The sequence below is a fragment of the Drosophila santomea genome, chromosome 3L, assembly GCF_016746245.2.
Source record: "Drosophila santomea strain STO CAGO 1482 chromosome 3L, Prin_Dsan_1.1, whole genome shotgun sequence".
Taxonomy (NCBI): Eukaryota; Metazoa; Arthropoda; class Insecta; order Diptera; family Drosophilidae; genus Drosophila; species Drosophila santomea.
Window position 1 is genome coordinate 22,554,251 of NC_053018.2, and position 16,370 is coordinate 22,570,620.

The 16,370-nt window shown below is 45.5% G+C and overlaps 1 protein-coding gene across 5 annotated transcripts in view; it reads right to left on the reverse strand.

Annotated features, from left to right (window-relative positions):
- LOC120447625 (teneurin-m) overlaps window positions 1-16,370 on the reverse strand; it is a 115,696-nt gene that overhangs the window by 45,756 nt on the left and 53,570 nt on the right. For all 5 annotated transcript variants that reach the window (XM_039629123.2, XM_039629122.2, XM_039629121.2 and 2 more), the window contains exon 2: window positions 480-659. In XM_039629123.2, the coding sequence (XP_039485057.1) occupies window positions 480-659 (180 nt within the window). The remainder of the gene's footprint in view (window positions 1-479; window positions 660-16,370) is intronic.

The following is a 16,370-nucleotide window of genomic DNA, read 5'->3' on the forward strand; positions in this document are numbered from 1 at the left end:
CCAAAAACATTGTTGGAAAAACAATAAATGGCAAATGTATTGCGGCATTTTAGGCGCATGGCGCTTGGGAAACAAAAGAGCTGAAAATTTGCCAAATGCTGCGGCCTTTCCCTTTTCCGCCGGTTCAATTTTTCTTTTTGTGTTTTGCATTTTTATAGCAATATGGCAAATGGAATTTTTGTGCACGATGCGAGCGCTAAACATTTAAATGAGTCAAGTGGCTTTTTGATGGTCGCCGCGGAACGGGGAGGTTTTTGGTTTTTTGGGTTCGCTGCGGGAGGGATTTGCATATGGCTGAAAAAATTGCTTTGCGGAAGCTTTTAGACAGCCAGAATGGCGGGTGAGCAAACAAGCGAGCGGTCGAGCGGCCCACTTTCCAAATGGGATCTGTATGCAGATGGTGGGCTGGGTTTGGGAATGGGAATCGGAATGGGAATGGGAATGGGAATGGAGATAGCGATCTATCGGGCTTTACTCACTTAGATTTCCACTAGGAATGTAAACGTTGCCCGATGGCGTTCGCACCAAACAAGATGGCTCAAAGTCAACGTCATTGGGATTGTTAACGGTTAAACGACCATTTTGCATGCGACTCATTGTCGGATTACGCGGCGGAACATCCGGTGGTGCCGTTGGCGTAACTCCTTCCAGGAGGAAGCCTGAAAATAAGTTGCAGAACGAAAATATGGGGAGCATTAGTCGGGCGTGCCACAAATATTTGCACTGCAGTAAAGTACTTAAATCGAACAACTATTTCTAGCTTAATTGCATTGCGGTACCGGTGCGGCGCTTCCTGGAAAAATATACGGTGATACGATGATAAATCACATTTTTTGCACCCCTCGCCCACTTTCCTCGTTTTGCAGTCACTGTGTGAATGGCGAAATCATTGCACATTTGACACTAAAAGTATTTCGTGAATTTTTAAAATACAAATGGATTTGCTGGGACGGGAGCGAGCTGCAATCAGTTCGCATTGAAAGCCAGGCACAAAAATCAGGCGAAAGGAACAAATCGAAATGAAATTATTTAACAGCATAGAAAATTCAATTTATCTCCCCTTTTGCAGTCCCTCTTTTTCGGGCATTGCTAAACAAACAAACACGAAAAGCTCGAATGGAAATGCGATATTGAGGTGGGGCAGGGTGGCGGAAGAAATAGATACAAAACTCTAAAAACTGAAAATTACCAGGCAAAAGGCAATTTCCAAATGGAGTAACAAGATATAAATAAAAATAAGGGAAAAACATTCAAATGAAATTCAATTTGCCGCGCTCAAAAATTTCAATGCCGATGAGAAGGCGACGCTGAGAACGAGGACGACGAAATTCGAGTGCCAACATGCCTTTGATTCTCACCCACACACCCACATAGCGGCCCTCTGGGGGTGTCGATGTGTGCGTGCGTGTTCTTGGGCTTTTGTGTGAGTGTGGCACTCCTCCACTCCACCTCTTCACTCCTTGCGCTGTAATAAATTTCAAAAGCATTTGCATTCACTCGCATAGAAAATTTTAAGCTCATTTGTAGGCTTAAAAAGCATTTCTATGGGTGCCCTGGAGGGGATCTGAGCTGGGATGTGATGCGAGGAAGCACGACAAACAGGATGCTCAGCAAATTCAAACGCCAAAAGCGCCAAGCGAAAGCGGGCAGAATAGCGGAAAAAAATGTCCAATAAAAAGTGGGAGCAAACGGAAGAGCCAACGGCCAAGGAACCAAATTTCAAATTTGTTGAGATTAGCCGGGCGCGAAAACGCGAATGTGTATGTGTTAGTTAGTTGGTCCTGGGAGCTCCTTGTAGGGCCGTTGGCGTAATCGCATTGCGCTAGGCCGAGACAATTCCAGTTTTCCTGCTGCCCATTTTGCAAAGCTGGAGCATGGGGCCAGAAGAATCTGGGCGTACAAGTGGCCACTGGCCATGCTGTGGGAAATTTAAGCTGCGGAAAATATGACACCAACTTGTCTGCTCGGACGAGATGCTCGATGCTCGGCCTGCTGCCCGGATTGCCGCAGGACCTGCGCATTATCGTTTTAATGAAACGCGGCCCAGACCAACGGCGGCGTAAGCAACAACAAAGCGGGAAAGGAGGTGGCAGGATTTGGACCCGACTGCCTGCCAGCAAAGATTATTTCACGCGGTTAAACAGCAGCAAAAGCACCAAGAGCACCAAGAGCACCAAAAGTTGCCCCAAAAATGTTCACTTCAAATTGGCAGCGGCAAACTTGTTCTGTCGGTCGGTCATCTGTGATTAAAACTGGGTGGGGAATATTTGTGGACTTTTGTCTTTGCTTTGCGTGTAATTAGATTTCGGATTTAAGGCGCTTATTGTTCGAGCACAGAGAATGGAAATTGAAAATGGCCGGGACTGCGTATGAGTATGAGTGAAGTGCAACTGGCACTCGCATTTACCCCACATTCAGGAACTGAGAATTAGCCAAAGAACGTAACCTCCTTGACGCTGTATTGCCCTCCAATTATATCGTCATAAAGCGCAAAAGTTAAGCTAAAGTAGCTAACCAAGCCCCATTTGCATGCACAAGCGACGGCGTCATTTAAATACACACCACATCTGTGCAGGCGGGGAAATGAAGGGAGTTTGGGGCGCACGGCATGCATTTGATGAAGGCATACACAGGTGGATATATTGGCACTTTAGATCTGTAATATTTGAATCGCAGTAAAGAATATGCTTCCAAATCAGTTGAAAACTAAACTGTTTATAAGGTATGCCGCAAGAAGTACGCTACCCTTGTGCTTCATACCACATGCTGGGTATACTTTATTCGTTCTCATTGTGCTGATTAAGTCAAGGGCTTAGCCAAATGGCAAAAAAAATACAACAATGACAATGCCACGAAACGGGCCAAATGAAAGTGGCTAACAGAGAGGATTCTGCACTGGTCGTTGCTGCTGTCGCCTGTTTGCCTGCCAGTTGGCATCCGCATCCACATCCTTATGCACATCCGCATCCCCATCCGCATTTATATCCACATGCAGACAGGCGTAGAGGAGCTGCCATGAACTGGGAGCCAATGCGAATGCCAAGCGACCACTTAAAGCTCAGTCGGAGCCAAGGAGGAGGAGAAGATGTGGCAGGATGTGCCAGGATGGGATGGGATGGGATGGGATGAGGCTGAAACTGAGGCATCCAGAGTATGGAAGGAGTAGAGCACAGCCAGGCGAATGAACAACGGGCAACTACTGGGAATGGCGCTGATAAGCAGCTTATCTTCATTTCTACAACCCCCAGCGTTTATTTTTCCCCTCTGCTGTTTGTTTGTTTGTTTGTGTTGTTCCTGTTGTTGTTCCTCTGCCGGCGCTTCTCTTGCCTTGTCATTTTGAATGCGAATGCGTTGTAGTTGTAGCGTGGAGCTGAAGCTGTTGCCGCTGCTGTTTTTAGGGTACGCAAAATGTGTAATGGCATTTCGTCAGGCGGAGCATGAAAAAGCGAAGCTAGCTTTAGTGATAACCAAGGGCGGGCTAGTGGGCGTTGGTGGCTGCGGAGCCAAATGTTTCGCTTGTGTGTATGTGACAAAGTGTATTCTCCTACTGGGCTTGCTTTCCCTCCTTCTTCGTCCTTCTTCGTCCTCTTCGTCCTCTTCGTCCTCTTCGTCCTCTTCTACCCAACTCCCAATTTCCCTTCTCTTTTTGGTTATGGTGTTTTGGCTTGCATTTTAATGCTTTTATAATGCACTCTGCAAAAAAAGCGACCCAAAATACCTAAAAGGCAAAATCACCGAAAATAGCAAAAAGTATGCGGTAAGTTTCCGTCTAAATTAAAGAGACTTTAGCGACGTGGAGTCCAAGTCAACTTTAATTAGGGATACCGCATTATCGGGTCTGGAATGCAAACATTCGAGCAGCACAAGCACTCGCTGCCGAGTGAAATATGTTAATTAAATTAAGGGCTGGGTGGGGAATCGAAAAGCGACACCAGCTGCTTGTGGCATGCCAACAATGGGCAGCGGGGGCATGCCAACACCTTCGGCAGCAATTCTTCCCCTACCTCTCCCTTCTCACTTGACGAGAGAGAAATGTAAAGCACTTTTGGTATGACAGCTGAAATGTCAGTTGAGCATGAATTGCTACCAGCAGAGGGTAAAGCTGCAAGCTGGAAGCTGGAAGCTGGAGTAATGAGAATGAGGCGACCTGAGCCGGGTCCGGACTCCGGAGTAGGTCCTTGCTGCGTTCCCAGGTGGGCGGCGTAAACTGACAACTGCTGAAACGCCTTTTAACTACAGTTTCGTTCTCTGATTGTCCTGCTTGCTTCTGTCCGACTTAAGTGAGTGAGCAACGAAAGATAAAGATGCCAAGCGGGAAATTGAATTGCAGTCGAGACCAGGAAAAGGTGATGACAATCGCTTAATCGATTGGGAATTCTGTTTTCTAGCTCATTACGCTGCAGAAAACCCCTGGCACCATCAATAATAACAATAATCCAGAGAGACAGCAATGATGACAGGTAGAAACAAATACTCCGCACTGAACGGCATTAAATAAATGCAAGTGCTCATATGTGCTAACACTGCGTATACGCAACGTGTGCAGGTAGTGCGATTTTTTGTTGTGATTGGCAGAATGGGGAAGTCCTGGGGGTCCTGGGGGTCCTGCTGCTGCCATTTTGTTGATAAGCAACAGCCACAGACAGCAGGGTAGATGCAAAGGGAAGTAAACAAAAGGCGCCTAAACTGACAATTGGACGTTTTGTTTATGGCGTTTCTGTGTATTAGGGCCCAGGGTGTGTGATTGCATCCAGTTACAGGCCGAGTTTGCACGGTCCCCGCCCCTTGACCCTCTCGCAGGGGGCGCGGCAGGGCGGTAGCATAATGCGGGCCATCTGTATGCGTGTACAGTCTCTGTTTGTATTTGCACCAACACAGCCACACTGCATTGTATCTCTGTGCGTATCCGTGTGTGTTTGCGCCGCCTGCGCTTGACATATAAATAGAACCGGCCCACACACACTAGCACAAAGATGTCAAAGCTTACTGGGGAACTCCTTGTACCGGTACGGTCAAGTAATTCCTCGGCATAGGTAAATGTGTACAGTTTATTAAATTTGCGTCCCCGACCGAACTGGAGCTAAAGCCAAAGCTGCCCAACTATTTAGTCGCCTGTCATGTATGTACCTTCTTCCCTCCACACACACACAGACACACACACACACCTACTAATACTAACACACATGGGCCATTGTGCGTCATTTGCAAAGCCATGCGCATCCACAATCTTTGTTTGTCAAAGTTTTGCACTCGCCTAGGAGATTTATTTAGTCGGGCTCACAAAACTTGGATTTACTTCGACACAATTGTCAGCTTAGTCACGTTTCATGTGTCGACGGATACAGATCCAGGCGACCAGGATATACAGCCAAGGAGGAGCAGGGGAGAAGGAGGAAGGAGCTACGCTAATGCTAAACACGACATAAAGGTAAAAAGCCAAAGGCACGCGATGCGAATATTTTAACGCGCCAAAAGAAGAACAGAAGGAGCCGACAAAGAAGGAAGAAAAAAACAAGAAGTTGTTTGCTTTAGTTTCAATTTTGTGTGCTAGTTAACCTCAGTCTTGGTGCGCGACCAGGTTTTCTGCTGCTGGCGAGGATCAAACTTTGATTCGAGCCTGTTTTCTGCTATGTATGTGGTGCTTCCGCACAGCCCTTGGGGCTGACGGGTAAATCCATCCTTCTGCATCTGCAGCCAGCTGTACCATACTCTGCGGCGGCGTTAATCGAATTTCAACGCTGACCCGGTTTGTTCATGAGGAGCCACCATCCAAATCGACCCAGAAACTAGCTCTGACAGCTTTTGCGAGTCCTTCCCGCTGCCAGATAGAAGAGCAGAGATGCGCTGGCGCGCTGCTTAATTGATTTTGTGGCATGCAAAGTTCAGCAGACGACGGCCCCAAAACCGCAAGCCAACCGATTTGAGTTCATTTTTCTCGTCCCCACCCGAAACTCCCCTGCTTAGTGGCCCCTCCTTGCTAATCCTATTAGACGATGTCTCAGCTCTCAGCCCTGTGTGTCGCATACTTTGCGGTTTCCACTTTGCCGTGTCATGCCTGCCGCCAATGTTTAGGTGAGCGCCGCCGTGCCACCCCTTTCTGCCACCAAAAATAAGGAGAAAAAGTAATAGACTTTAAGCCTTAAAGCGCCAACCCGATTGCGGGCCTGGCATAACTTCTGGTTCTTTGTCAAGCGGGAAAGTAATAAACGTCAAGTGACAGTTTCTGAAAATTGCAAGTTCTTAAGATTTATTTGCTCCGACGCAGCCCAGTAGTCAAAAGTTTTCGGGCAAATGAATGGTGGAAAAAGCGGCGAAACTGAAATCTAATTTAACGCTTTATTTGACACATTTCCCAATGCAAGTTGCCAGTGGAAGTTCCTCCGAAAGTAGGTCGGATCTTAGCCAATTCTTTGCCTTTTGCCATTTGATTCGGTGGAAATTATACCAAAATTATACACAAGCACTGCAATGCACTGATGGGAGTGTACCAGAGAACTGCAAGAGTGGCATTTTTTGCCACCCTGATCACACTCAACAATTTTGAGTGCGGGTGCCACTCACACCGGTTTTCGCGGGTACATACAAACACCCGCTCAAAATATTCGGGTGTCTGCAAACACCCTGGTGCCTACGCACCCGAATCAATGCGGCACCCTACGTCGCGGGTACCGATCACACTTGCCACTCATAACGAAGGGTAGAGAAGGCAAACATGCAGAAAAAGGCAAGTGCCTTTTTCTCGGAAACACCCGGGTGTCTGGCAAAACACCCGGGTGTTTTGGTAAACACCCGGGTGTTTTGGTGAACACCCGGGTGTCTGGTAGACATTCGAGTGCCTGTGGTAGGTAACATACGAAAAAGAAAAGTACAGTAAGTACTGAAAAACGAAATATATTATGCCCAAAATCTGTAGATTTATGCATTCCTTTTACAGAAATTTCACCAACACGAAATAGACATTTCTTTTTTATATCTTATATTACTTGTTTTGTTAAAATTTTTAATATTTAATTCCCATATTTAATTTTGTATGTATAATTTTTCTTTTTAAAGTGATAAAAAAAACAATAGAAATATAATTGTCTTAATTAAGCATAAATATTATTTAATAATATATATAATATATATATTATATTATTTAATAATACATAAGTTTGTTTTCTGTTAAGACATTAGATACATCAAAACGCAAAAACATGTGCACGACCTTTTCCTTGGGTATTTCCATTCACCCTAAATTTTTTGGACCGTGTCTCGCTTCCACCCATACAATTTTTATGCATACAGAAAAGTACCTGCGGCCGATTCTTGCTTGCGCGTCACCCACCCTAAACTTCTTTGCACAGCAGACACCCGGGTGTTTTTGTGCAAGTACAAAAAACACCCTGGTGGCAAAACACCCGGGTGTTTGTCATTGCTAAATTTAGGGTGTCTCCAAACACCCGGGTGCGGAGACTCCCGGTGTTTAGCGGGTACACTTAGGGTGCCGGTGGCTTGCTGCAGTTCTCTGGAGTGTACTGTAAGTGGAGGAAATGCAGCGAAAAGTTTGGACCGGATGCCGACCGAAAGTAGGCTATAGATAACTGGCATTTGCTTGCGGCTCATTAACATTTCAAAGTGGCAGCGAAGGGCCCAAAACACACACTTTTCAGGCCATTTCGTTCTCACTCCGTTTCCCTCGGCCCGCTATATTTCACGCCATGTCAGGCGTGCCTAACCTTCTTCGTTATACGTGTCGTAATGCCAACCGAGCTGCTTGACATTTTTCGCGAACGCCTTCAGTTATGCAACACATTTTTCCAGATGGAGAGAAAGAGAGAGCCAGCGAATGGGGGCGCCATGCATTGTCTGGGCCTCTTTCGCATCCTCAATACGAAGCCTACAAACAAATGAAGCAGAAAATAAAAGCTTTATCTGCACGCCAGTGTATGTGTGTTTGTGGGTGGGAAAACTTAAAAACAAGGGTAAAAGCGAAAGAGAGAAACTCGTAGTTTCTTTAGCCTCCTGCTCTTGCAGCCGCCGGAAAAGTGCAGGCAGTTAAGCACTTTTGTCTCAATGAGTGTCAACAAGCGACCCGAGGAGGCGACGCGACACAAGTCAAGTGTGACACACCCATGCGAGTCAGCACAGTTGAGGTCAGGGAAATAGGGACAAAAAATATAAAAAATAAAATAAATTGTGCGCACTGTTAGCCTAAAACAAAATTGATATTTGGCTTTAAAATATAAATTGTGTCCACATGAACTGATAATGACCTCAACACGCTGCATGATATATGTATGCTACATTCCCCTTTATTTCGTAAACCTATGATGGTATTCCATGTTCTAACTGTTGGTACATATGTATATGAAACTACTACTAGTGTTAAAGTGTGTGGTAAAATAAGGGGAAAGTAATCGTTCTATTAATGAGCCCCGGGCCAAGTGCAACAAGCTGACAACATGACCTAACCTAACCCAGCTATTTGGCTCGGTTTCCCTAGCGTGGGTGTGTGTGAGCGTGTGTTTGGGCCACTCGAGGGTTTAGTTTGCGGCTAGATATGGTCTTCTGCTGCTTGGCGAGCTCTTTCCTTTGTTTCGCCTCAAACAATGGCTGCTTAGAAGTAAGAGGTGGGCGAAATGATGACTCTACGAGGCACAAGCCTTCACATCTGGCTGCCTTTAGAATTCCCAACTGGTTGAAGCAATTAGAGCGATTTTAATGCTTTCGTGCTCGTATTTTTTCCGCTCCTTGTTCAAAGGAACTTTTTTATTTTGATTCAAATTCTAATTGGATTCCATCTTTGGCAGCAATCTCATTCAATTTGCCGGCTGACAAAAGTTGCTATGCAAACGCGAAACATGAACAAACATGAACATGAACAAGAACAACAAATCATTATTGGGGTACAACAACAATATGACATCAGAGAGTGGAAAACTTCTCGTCACGTGGGGCGAGCCAGAAATAAATGCGAGTGTATAGAAAAGTTTTCGGGGAAGGCGATGAAAAGAAGCAGGGGTATTTTTTTTGATGGAATGTCTGCCATGTATACATTACAAGATTCGCGTTACGAATGTGGGAAAATCGCAGGGGCGAAAGGGGGGCGGGATGGATCCGTTCCTTCATCTTCATCTCGGGCAACTTTAATTGGAGCGACTTGAAAGCAAAGTTTTTTTCTATTTCCATGTCGCCTTTCTACTCTGAATTGCTTCTGCCCTGGTCAAGTGGCTCTTTGTGTATATATTCAGCTTTGTCCTTTTGTTTATTTATTACTCGCTCCGATTGCAAAAGTCCAAACGGATAAAGTGTCTGCTGGAAGGCCCTTCATCTTCCCTAATTTAATTTAAATTTCCTGCACTGTTCATCTTCTTTTAGTGGGCATTGGAGAGTCGTTAAATTTTTGAGCTTTAGTTTTGATGGCTATAGCTGACCCTGCTGGAAGGAGAAGTTGAAGTGCACCCAAAATTGAAAAGTGGCCAAACTTTTGGTTTCTTTATTCCTGCCTTCAAGAGGTGGAAACTTGCGGTTTTATTAATGTTTCTGCTTCTGTTTCTGAGCCTTGAACGTCTTCGGGAATTTTTTCTCCTGCCCAAAATTTTTCAAGTTTACTTCAGCCTGGTGCTGTTCCCGCTGATCCTGTTTGTTGTGCGGCCAGGGGGAAAACAGAAGCCACTGCAGGCGAAATGTTTCTGCCTGGAAATTATGCTGCGTGGGGAGCACAAAAATGGCTGTGAGGCATGTGAATAATGATGTTGGATGGTGGAAGAATATTTCTTCTAATTTGCTGGTACAGTCGCCATACCCGCCATACTGCTAAGCCTATACCGCTTTGATTGCATTTCTTTCGAAATGAATTTAGTCATAGGGCTGTCCCGAATCTTTAGTGCTTTTTTTAATTGTTTACATGACTGCACAAACAATTAAAAGTAATGCAAAACTGCAGTACCGCAATAGTAAAGAAGAAACCACTGGCCAACCTCCAGCCTATGCTGTTGCATTATGTAAAGCAATTAAAATGTTACACAGCTCTGCAGAGGCTCCGCGAACCGCCACCAAATGTAGCATAACTTGAGGCGCACACTCACACATTCTCTCGCTGGCAAACAAAAAGTTGACTTTCATGGCTTGCAAGGGGGTAGGGCGCGTAGCAGCTGTGTTTCGTAGGCCAGGCCGTGATTAAGGAAATTGTTGAAAATGTTAAACAAGCCAACGACCGCCCTGCTGCCCCCACTTGTCTGCTCCGCTGACCTGGTAAAAAAATCTATAAAAATGCAGCTAGCTAGTGGTGTGCCTGCCATTAGGCAACATATTGCAGTCAAGGCCTTCGCTGCATGCATTTTTTAAATGCTCTCCTTTTCCGCTCCTGTCCACCGTGTGTTGCATGCCTCCGACAGCCGCATGTGGCACAAACGGAAGCTGCTGTTTGGCTCGCATAAATAATAACAATGGCAGGAGACGGTGGGTAGTGGGTGGTTGTTTGGTTGTGGGCGGTGGGTTAGACCAGCCACAAGCAGCTTGTTTGCTGGCTGGGCTGCTTCTGCCGCCTTTACTGAAACTATTTTCACAGAGTTTAAGCTGTGCGGGTGTATGTGTATCTTTGTGTACACGTGTTCCGGGTGTTTTCTATCTTGTTTAAAAATTGTTGGCCATTTGGATGCTGCTGCTGGTACATGTGTTTACCCTGTTACTTTGGCTTATTGGCTTCAACTTGCAGCTTTAAAACGAAAGTGAGCTGGCCGACAAACAGTGGGGGAAATTAAACTAGTGTTTTGCACTACCCATTAATTGCCTTGATGAATACTGAAATCTAATAAAGAATGAGTTTGATATTACTGACGGACATGTTGTTTTATTGGGTTAAATTAAATTTGCTTGTCTTAAAGTCCAAAACTGGACTGATGCAGATTGCTCGTGCAATAATTTAATTTGTTACACACTGCGGCTAACCGCATTATGTTTTTTATTTCATTCAACTGCTGCATTTGTTTCTTTTTGGGGGTTTTGTGTCACTGTCAGGTGCAGGAATTGTTTCACACCATTTTATTGTAATGCATTGCAAACAATTGTTTATTTGCGAGTGCGCCTGAACATTTATAAATATTTGTGATGTATTTCATTTAGAAGGCGAATTCTGTTTTTGCCAGCAGGTGTTATGGTCAAGTGACACCAGAAATCACTGGCCTTTATTCAGCTAGAAAAATTAAATGGGAAAAAATTCGCACCTGCACCTGATAGGAAAATTTTAAAATTATCCAAGACTTGATGGAGCAGGCTTTCCAACTTTCGTTTCATTGTCCATTGAATATGGCTCAAATTAATTCAAATGTCTTACAGCTTTTATAACTCTTCTGCCGCCATTGAGATGATAATCATAGAAAATGGAAACCAGCCCGGCTTACATAACAAGAGACGTGAGATGAAATTAGCTGCAGTTGACCAGATTCACCATTCATACCTAAGAGATTCGTGAAACATGCCAACTGTCATGTTGCCTGACACTTGCTGCACCTCATTTGTCTCTATTTCCCTAACTCCACTGGCCAATTATCGTTTATTTATACTGCAATCTGTGGGTCTGGCTGTGGGTCGCGCAGCGTGAAACTGTGAAATCGATTTTGAATTGATATGCAGATGCTGTTGCCGGGAATAAATTTGACTAAATTATTTAATACAAAGGCAGTTTTCCTCGATTGGGCTCTCAACAGGTGCCACGGCATACTTTTCGACCTCCTCGAATGTTGCCTAAGCTGCAGCTCAGCCTGGTGGCCGCCCAGAAAGACAATCAAAAGCTGCATTCATATCAGGCCCCGTCAGTATAATCCTTTTGGCAAGCCCCAGAAAATCAACCATTCCGTGGGTCAATTCTATGTAGGAAGCATCTGAATCTGCTCCTCATCCCCAAGGCCATCTCCATACCCATCCTCAGCCTGCTGTCGTGTACAGTAGCCGCAAGCACATGTCAGACAAGGTACTGGCAGTGGACAACAAGGAACACGAGTCGAGGTCTCCTGCTAATGGCTTTCTGGCTTCGAAAGCAAGTTTCAGATGCCAGATGAGATGGGACTCCAACAATCGAGGCGTATTCACATTTTTTGCTTATGCTTTGATAATAAAAACGCAGCATGCGAGTCGGACTGGGAAGTATAAATGAAATAAATTACTGCGCAGGCGCAGCGGATGAAACGAAGCTTCAAACAATGAACTTGCCGGGAGGAGCAGCAATTTAAATGAACGTGCCTCCGTGTGGGCTCGCTTTCCCGTTCCACCTCCCATCCCCATTTACATTCCCGAAAAAGATGCCGACGTGATAAGCCATTCGGGGGGAGCATTTTGGAGTAGCCCGATGCCGTGTCACGTGGTCAGCTCCGTTCTCATTTGAATGCGCTACAGTTGCAGGAGTGGGAACGAGGAGAACGCCTTCATGCAACTCCTACGGCTTCATTTGCCATTATCTTGTTGCAGTTGCAGTTACAGCTTCTTCGCTCTGCTGCGGTTAGTTAGTTCGCTTTAATTTATCGATGCAAACATTTTGCGGACATCTTTCCTGCTTCAACCCGCAGCTGGTACTGCTACGCCTACAATGCCACGGGGCATGTCAATTGTCCAGTTGCTCCGCGATCATAAAGTGCAGCACGCCCCTTCCCTTGCATGCAAATTTGACGCGTTTCCCCTTCTGCCGTGGCTACTTTATTTGCTTATTTAGTTTTATTGTGGTTGTCGTTTTCTGCCGTTGTTAGGTTATCATTATGATAATGGCGAAATCACTGCAGTCATGGTTCGCTCTCGAGATGCTGCGTGGGCCAAATCGGCTCAAATTGATCTTTATGAGGTGCGATCTTCATGTCTGGATTCGTCGAGAAGCTACAGCTACTTATTATGAAGAATGCGGAATTGGGATACCCTGCATATCCTGACTATATTTCTGTTTATTTGAGAGTCCACTTGTATGCCAAAACAGTTTCGATAGGTCACTTCCCGCCCTCGGCTCAGGTCTGGAGCTAAGCGAAAAAGACTAATACAAATGCAGGCTGGCTTATCTGCACATGCCAAAACTTTAGGAGCCATACAGACTTGGCAGTGTTTACCACTTTCAGTGCGCTTTTGTTGCCCGACTTCCGGTCAACGAACTAAACCGCTTCCGAACAGCCACGGGGCCAAGGAGCCCGGGGATCCAGGATTTATGCCTTGTGCTTTGCTTGGGCTTGGTCAGAGCTTATAATCTTGCCACTCGAATCGCAATGCAGCGGCAGCTGAGGCAGCAGCAGGAGCAGGAGCCGGAGCCGGAGCCGGAGATCCTTCACTCGACCACTACACAGCTGCACTTAATTTAGCCTTAATTAATTGACCTGCAGTGTAGTCGGGTATTTCCCTCTTCTTGTCCCAACTCACTCAAAACCTCCTCAGCTCCTACTTGGCCTGCACATTTTTTGCTTCCCGGATTTCGCAAATGTTTTGTGTGCATGCAAATCGTTCATTCGTTCATTCGTTCATTCCCACAGTCATTTATTCATTTCATTTATTCAGCCAGTCCGTCAGCTAGCCATTGAGTTGGTTCGTGGTCAGCCCCATTCAGTTTCAAGTGGCGGGGCCAACCACTCGAGTGCCCACTTGAGCAGGACTTGGCCCAAGCTTATTCCTTTTTAATTTGAATTTTATTTTTATATTGCCGTTCCGATTCACGCATTGTTGTTAGTCGGAGTCGAGATCGACGTTCTGATAAAAGCACGCACTACCTAGCGATTTATTCCTGCGGCTTAAGTGGAAGGGTTAAGGATCGATAAATAAATTTGTTCAGCTAGGTCAAACGGACCGGGGCTCAAGCCCTCCGTTCTTATTTACGTCTTCAATTAATAGAGCGGCTGAGGCAGTACAGGATGGGAAGATGCGGCGAACTGGGTCAACGGTTTCGTGTGAATGCCGCATTATGGCCAGCCGGACCGCGACTAATTAAACCAAGGGCATCTCTGGATAAGAGCCAGCGGAACCGGCAGATTCTGAAGCACTCAGCTTCACTTTGGCTCCACCGATGTCGCCTTCTCTATCTTCTGGCCCACGATGATGACAGCGCCGCTGTTGTTGAACTCATTCGCAGAACACTTAATGCTCACTAATGAAATGTCAGCTTAAGTCATAACTCAAATGCAGCAAACAAAGAGGAATGGAGACTGCTACCCACATTCTCCCTCCGCGGCAGAATTTATGACAAGGCCAGGGCGCCAGAAGCTTTCGGCCAGACCATTGGCTTTTAAATATGACATGCATTTGCGGGATTAGTACGAGTGTGCCTTGGGTCTCGGTGTAGTGTCCATTGTAATTGATAAGTTTTGTTTCCTGTCCGCCATTTTTGCTTACGCGGCTAAGGGAGATTGATGATACATTGAAGGACTTTCCGGAGCACCCACCCTCCTTTTCCGGCTGAACTTGAGCTTTTTCGGATAATTGTAGTCTGCTCGAATGAAATGATGAAAAGTTTTCGCAAGTCCTTGCCACTGCCACCCATCTGTCCGCCAGTTGATTGATGAATTGATAAATATCTAGTTGAGAGCCGACTCCGGATGGCCAGAGCCCCCATTGCCGCGAAGATTGCTACAGACAGCCAGATAGAGGCATCCTTATTATTATTGCGTTATTATTAAAGCGTTTTTAATGCTAAATGTCAAATGCAGGACAGATAAGCAGACCCAAGCTGTCAATGCGCAAGCATCCAGGATAAATGGTCCTCCTCCAGCTGGAGAAAAAACTTTGGGCTCTGGCTACAGAGAAATCATTACTAAATGAGCATGTTCAGTGGGAGAAGCACCCCTGATAGAGTCCTCCCCCAGTTATCTCCACGACGTCGTCTCCGCCTGTCTCTGTCTGAGCTGCAAATCCCACTTAAAATCCGCTCCGTTTACGAAAATCTAATGATGATTAATTACCGCCACAGTGTCCGGCCTTCTCCATCGGCATGCTGGTTCAAGTTGAGGTTTCCCCTTCGCTGGGGAAAGTGCTAAGTACGCCGTATATAGTTGCTAAGTGGGCGGAGCGGCTATCGGTGGGCACGTGACGCGTCACGATTGGTCAGCTCTGTTCTAAGCCATCTTTGTCCGTGCCCGGCCGTGGGTCATGGCCTTTCACTCCCGCTGGCCTGGTCATTATCGTAGTGGAACAAGAAAGTAATTAATATGCCCAACTTTCGATTGCTGTTACTGTCAGTTGGGAAACTACCCTGCCCTCTTCTGCAGCTTAGCCAAGGTTAAGTCAAAGTTAAATGTGAGAGTTCTGGAGAGTTCTGCGCAAAATGCAACAGTGGGTAACAAATGCAATAATTATAGATTATTGGGATGGCAACGGAACCGCTGGAACTCCATTGTCGGGACCAATCTACTGAATGCGGACTGTAAATAACCCGCTCTTTGGGGTCGATAATGTGTCAATTAAAAACCATATTCATGCTAACGGCGCTGCCAAAATTACGAAATTTATCAAATTTAGATTTCCCATATTGCAATCGTTTTAACACGTAATCAAAACATGCATTCCAAATCAGATGTACAAGCTGGGGTATACATTTTCAGTCTGCCTCCGTCGGTCGAAACAAATGCTGGGTGAAACGCTAATTTGTTTTTAATATGCGGCATGTACAAGAATTATGGAAACATTATGGATTGCCTCGATTAATTGGCTGCTCAAAAATTCATAGATCGCAAAGTGTTTCGTCGTTAACACTCTTCGCAGAGCTGGAGATTCGGCACCAATATGGCCGGCCAGGTCGCAAGCAAGCTTGGTCTTAACAATATTATTAAAATGATTATAAATGATTCCCCACCGGCAGGGGAGTTCTACCAACTTTGGTTCGGCTCACAGGTAGCGGCTGTCTTAGAAACCGTTCAATGCTCTCTCGCTCCTCAAGAAGTGGCTGTAACGCCTGGACACTTTAATTAATTATATGGAACTCTGTTCTCTTTTTCAACCCGTGTTCTACGAAGAATTGGTAAAAAGAAACGACTTGTGACCGCCACTCAGTCCGCCTTCTTCTGTTGTTTAAGAAATTTTTGTCGGAGGCTTATTCGTCTTGGCTATGTCTTGGCTTTTAATGAGCTGATTCTTGGTTCGAGGCAAAGAAAACTCAACTGTAACGAGTTTTATTAATTAAAATATGGACAAAGCGACGGATGGAATAGCGCCATTTAATCCGATTTGGCCTCAGATCAGAGTTGTTTGTTATGGTAACGAGTGTAAATTTCATGGCAATTTACGGGGACTTTGATAGATTACAGGTGTAAAGCGCTTGCTAATCAATCGAAGCTCCCATGGAGAAAAATCGATAAAATAACCTTCGTTGAGTGGTAACCCCAACTCTTGCAGATTGTCATTTATATTTGCCAGCCATCATTATACCCGTT